The sequence below is a fragment of the Macadamia integrifolia genome, unplaced genomic scaffold, assembly GCF_013358625.1.
Source record: "Macadamia integrifolia cultivar HAES 741 unplaced genomic scaffold, SCU_Mint_v3 scaffold3542, whole genome shotgun sequence".
Taxonomy (NCBI): Eukaryota; Viridiplantae; Streptophyta; class Magnoliopsida; order Proteales; family Proteaceae; genus Macadamia; species Macadamia integrifolia.
The window spans coordinates 1-5,385 of NW_024869589.1; the positions used below are offsets into that span (position 1 = coordinate 1).

At 37.2% G+C, this 5,385-nt stretch overlaps 1 protein-coding gene across 2 annotated transcripts; it reads right to left on the reverse strand.

The window, feature by feature from the left end:
• Positions 1–1,227: 1,227 nt before the first annotated feature.
• LOC122068197 (isoeugenol synthase 1-like) lies at positions 1,228–4,504 on the reverse strand. Of its 2 annotated transcripts, XM_042632066.1 has the most exons (5): positions 4,088–4,504; positions 3,048–3,182; positions 2,655–2,886; positions 2,374–2,577; positions 1,228–1,654 (listed from the first exon to the last, which is right to left on the reverse strand). In XM_042632066.1, exons 1-5 carry the CDS (start codon positions 4,292–4,294, stop codon positions 1,458–1,460), a joined length of 975 nt encoding a protein of 324 aa, XP_042488000.1. In that variant the 5' UTR covers positions 4,295–4,504; the 3' UTR covers positions 1,228–1,457. The 2 variants fall into 2 exon arrangements, with proteins under 2 accessions (XP_042488000.1, XP_042488001.1); XM_042632067.1 differs by lacking the exon at positions 3,048–3,182.
• Between the last annotated feature and the right edge of the window lie 881 nt (positions 4,505–5,385).

Sequence of the window (5,385 nt, forward strand, 5' to 3'; positions counted from 1 at the left end):
TTTTTTTTTTTTTTTCATTCCAATAATTCAAGCTCTTACCAAGAGTGGAAACATAAAGATATAGTAGTCACCACTCTACTGCAAAATCCCTAGGATTTGATTGTAGGTGGATCCGAAGACTATATGGATCCCTAGCTATCAACCTAGGGAAACCTTACAGCTTTGGACTCATTGTTTAAATTATTGAGGGGTCATATCAATTAACCAACTTTTCACCCTCTATTTTAGTCGTAATTAATTAATTTTTCAGAGACCACAATTTTGCCTTAAATGGTTAGTGCATGAGTGTGTGGACCTGTGATTCTACCAATCATTTAGTAAGAGTACCTATTTTAAGAATGACAGAACAACATAAGCTTACTTTAAATGATATATTCTACCTAGCCAAGGTAGCCAAACCTTCTTGCATTAGATTACTAGCTGCCACGGGGCACCACTATAAGCTTAAAACTCAATTCATCACTATGTTACCCCACTTCCATGGGCTATCCTCCCAGGATGCTTATTTGTTCCTGAGAGAATTTGATGAGGTTTGTGTCCTCATTAAGATACAACAGCTCAGTGATGATGCTGTTAAACTTCCATGCTTTGATAAAGGGATGAAAGCTTACAGAAATCTGGAGTGACTTATTTTTGATCAAACAACCACTTCATGGCCCTGGAGTATAATTCCCCTCTTCCTTGTTGTCTATAACACTCTCACAATTCTATCTTTTTTGGTTGAGCCCATTAATGACATGGTTGATTTTTTTGTTCTTGTCGATATGCACTAATGACATTAATGTCCTTGAACTTTTTTTAATTAATATTTTATATTTAAATAAAAAAATTCAGCCACCACATTAATCTCTCTGTAATATGACAATATTCTCCATGATATTTGATTGAGAAAAGAGCTCCATAAACTGAACGTACAATTAGGATAAGCACGGAAATAAAGCTTAAAGAAAACCGTTTTTCAACATAAAAAACAACAAAAACTAGAGCAAACATATAATAATGGATACGGAATTGTAAACAAGCATCACTAAATCCAATTCAAACTAGAAGTTCTTGGCCTCTGCTAAAAGGGCAAAATTCTGGAAATTAAAAATTACCATGGAATAACCTTCATTTATTACACATCCCAGAAAATATCATATCGTAAGCAGAAACATAGAAGCACTACTAGGAATGTGGAAAATATACCGGATTAGTCCATTTGAATTGGAAATTTGGATTCCTATGCACACAAGAAATTCCATATTTGTGTCTGATTAGAAATTAATGATGTTACACTGATTACATATTGCTTATTCTGATTCAATTCAGTAGAAATCTGAAGTAGAATCAGGGGATCTGCTATCAAGTAGTGTCTTGTACTAGTTGTTTCCCACATGGTATTAACATCAGAGCTATATGTTTTACTATGGAATATTGAAAATTCGCCCATGATAGTGTGGTGATCCATCAGATATTCAGAATACAGTGAGCTTGGGAATAGGGGCATCAACCACACACACATCAAGAAGACGATCAACTGACATGTACTGATGATCTGGGTATAAGTGAGAAGCCTCCAAATCATCCTCCCCCAATTCAAATCTCACCTGCTCACCCTTTATGAAGATGTTGTGAACAATGGATATGCGTATGTTGTCTGGATGGGGTAGAACTGCAATAGCAGTAACACAAGCAGAACATAATAGAAATATTGAATAGTTAGTTTAACATATATTTTGGGCTTGAGAAGATTAGTATAATTTTTACAAGCTTTGCCTTTTTCTTTTAAATTAGTCCATTTGGATTAGCAGTCACTCATCAATGTTCCATACATGATTGTATACTAATTAACAATTAGTTTATAGTATGAAGGGTGTTTGAACAAACACCAATAAATATGAAGAAAACGAACAGACTCAAATAAGATGACACAAAGATATAACGAGGTTCACACACACCAACGTGATGTGCTACGTCCTCGGGCGAAAAACATAATTTACTATATGATATAAGAAAAGTTATAGAGAAGAACTCTCAAAAACACCAAATTCGTAGTAAGAAAACCCAGAAACCCTGACTCAAAATTCCCCATATCTCATTTACTTTCTCAATAAGACAATAGTATAAATATATAATCCCTCAAGTTTGGTCGGGTCACATCGTACCGTGGGGTGTAGCCCCCGCACCCCATACGATATCAGTGTTGGGCTTTGGGCTTGTGCATATCGGCCCAACCCTTCTGCTACCATCATAGACAATCAGGTCGCCACAAAAAATATGTTAGAACAGACCAATCTTCGAAATGGGTCAAGAATTCAGGACAAACATAACAAAGAGTGAAAGGGGTAGCTTCTAAAATTGCAAATTGAGAAGTTTAGCAAGATTTCTTACCCTCAGAGTGCTTGACAATTTCTTCCTCTGGGATCTGAACCTTCTTCAGTTTCCTTTGCGACTTATTCTCCCACAGGGCAATCAAATCCAACTGAGATATGATATTTCCTGGTGGCCTAAGGATGATGACTTTATTTACTGTTCTTGGGTCAACTGAGGCTTTGATTGTGTAGATACATACATCTTCCTCGAAATTTAGTACCACTGTGCATTACAGTAGATTAGATTAAACCAACAAAATTGAAGGAAACCACCAATATAAGAATGTTTGTAATGGGTACCCTTAGCTTCACCATTGCCATAGACTATAACTTCCTCTCGGAGTTGATCATGAGGATGGAGTAATAAATCTATGAAATATGCTGCAAGTGTGTTTGCCGCCACATAAGTGTAGGAAATCCCAGCTTCTTCTGTGGCTCTTCTTATCTTCTTCTTGTCATCTAAGAGCCTTTGGAATGGTGGAAGTGCTGTTCCCCTGTCCACTTCATGGCCAAATTCTGAGGGAAGAAATCTCTGAATGGACAAATTAATATAGACCAAATCATCAGTTTTTTTGTTTGAAGTAGTAATTAAATTCTTTTTGGTATCATAATTTTAAGTTTCACAATAACAAATTCCATAGATGCTGAACTGACAGAGAAACAAACAACAAAGTAAAGAATAAATAGCACTACCTTGATGTTACCAGCTTCTTTCATGGCTTTGATGATTTTGAGTTGGTCAAGGTGTTGAGGAACTGGAAGTGTAGAGATCACAACATCTACTTGTTGAAAACTGGATACAAGCTTCTCATGCTCATCTAATTCTCCCTATTACATATCCAAGCTATGCATTATTTCTGGAAATCAATAAGCATGCCATAATAGTACCAAAGCTAGCCATATGTCGTGAAAAAGAAAAGAAGGAATTCAAGTAGGGGTGTCAAATCCAGACCCGCACTGGCAAGCCCAACTGAACTCGACTGGGCCAGCCAGATAAATGGGTTGGTTCAAGCCTGACTCTACGTAACTAAAGGATGTCTGACTGGATTGATCAATTTATATCCTGACTCAGCCCCTATATATTTAAAGCCCGCTTAGAGCTCATTTAGAGCCCATTTCCTCATACTAACATGTTTATAGTCTATTTAGCCATAAATGTTTGATTAGTTCATTTAATGCCTATTTGGCCTGATTATTGGTAGCTCAATTAGAGTCCAAACCCGATCAACTGTTTATATTTAGGACCATTCGTAACCAATGAGGACCACTTACTAAAACGGGCTGGTCATGGTTGGAGGTCCCAAAGAGAAGCCTGATTGTGCCTGACACCCCTACAAATTTGTACTGCCCATGAAGCAACCTTCTACTTCTAACTGCTAGAAATGACATCTTATAGATTGATCACATAGCAAAGATAGGGGTATTTATTGTGAATATTGGATACTTTGCACATACATTCATCTATACATACGTACACATGGAGATTCAACACCTATCCGTTTGCTTCATATATATATATATACCTCTTTCACCATTTAAATGGCAAGAAGTGAGACACACATGTATGTGCGGAGGATTTAAATATACCTTCTTCATTGTTTAAGAAATAGGACAAATGTTAGATCCTCACATGTAAGTGCAAGTGAATATATGTGTAAAAGATCCAATTCCCCATCGAGAAATAGCATCTGCCCCATTAGGAATCTTTTTTTTTTTAGAGAGAGAGAGAGTACCTGAAAGATGGTAACTCCCATGGATTGAAACCCTCCATGCGCCTCTTGCTTGGAGGAGCTTGAAGTGGATGATAATGGCCGAACGTACACAAAGGTTGGATAACCCAAGCAAATACTAGCCTTAACCATGTATTTACCCACATACCCAGTTGCTCCAATCACTAGTATTCTACAGCTCTTGCTCTCTTCCTTGTCCGCCATCATCATCTCCCTCTCTCTCTCTCTCTTCAACAGGCAAGGAGGCTTTGTTCTTATATAGAGAACATGCAATAGCGATTACCATCTTCAAATACCGAGTTGCCACCAGAAAAATCATATAAAAGAGAAGTCATGTCATTTGACAAATGAGATAGAAGAATTGAACCGATATCCTCTACCATGAGGAAAATCTTTGGTTGCAACACATCTTCTTCTACTGTTTTGGGCTGAAATTTGTTTCATGACCAAAAGAGTTGTGGTGATATATATACTGACGTGTCCCTAAGAGTCTGAGCACCAACCTCTTTGACGTGCAAAGAAAAATATCCAATAATAGCAAACCTGCAAGGGAAGGCACGCTACCTATTACTGTATCTAGAACCTATATTTTAGGGTTGGCACCCCTATTGACCCTTCCTAGTCCATAATGTCACTCATGCTTGCTTGCCCAACGTACCTATTAAAGGCATAGAGGGTGGGATTAGTGTAATTCCAGCAATTTCACTAACAAAAAAAAAAAAAAAAAAAAAGTGCTCTTATTGACCTACGTGCTACCGTCGAGACCACTCTGCCCTTTTGGAGAACCTTATTCAAAAAGAAAAAAATTAAATAAATAAATAAAATAAAATCAACAGAAAAATATATACAAGAGAGTACCTTCTAAATATGATTACACATAAACAAGGAAATAGAATCAATGCCAACATTACATACAAGGAAATAAAATTTTTATATAATACTATTGTTAGCACTTTTTTCAACATCAAGATGGTGAAAATTGCCCTTTGGCCCAGCAAGCATGGTTTGCCTCCTCAATTTCTCTTGGAACCTCTTCTCATTTGTGTCTTTCCTTCTATGAGTGGATTCTAAAATGGGAGTGCTCGCCTGACTCCTCAAAAAGAGAGAAGAAACTCTTCTTAATTTGCTTCTCATGTTATGACTGTGTGAGAGATTTGATAGCTTAAGAATGTTCGGAATTTTCGTGCTACACCCCCCTTTCGATCCCGGATTACAATGGTTAATAGGTGTGTTGCCAAGATTGTTTCTATTATTGCTAGCCCCCTTCTCTAGTGGATGACCATGTGGCTCAGTATTGTTCC

Excerpts from the sequence above, each read along its gene's own strand:
- LOC122068197 (XM_042632066.1), bottom strand. The coding sequence starts at position 4,294 with ATGATGATGGCGGACAAGGAAGAGAGCAAGAGCTGTAGAATACTAGTG. Across the intron at positions 2,887-3,047 it reads AAGAAGCTGGTAACATCAAG|AGATTTCTTCCCTCAGAATT; the intron begins GTAGTGCTATTT and ends TTGTCCATTCAG. Across the intron at positions 2,578-2,654 it reads TGGCAATGGTGAAGCTAAGG|TGGTACTAAATTTCGAGGAA; the intron begins GTACCCATTACA and ends TGTAATGCACAG.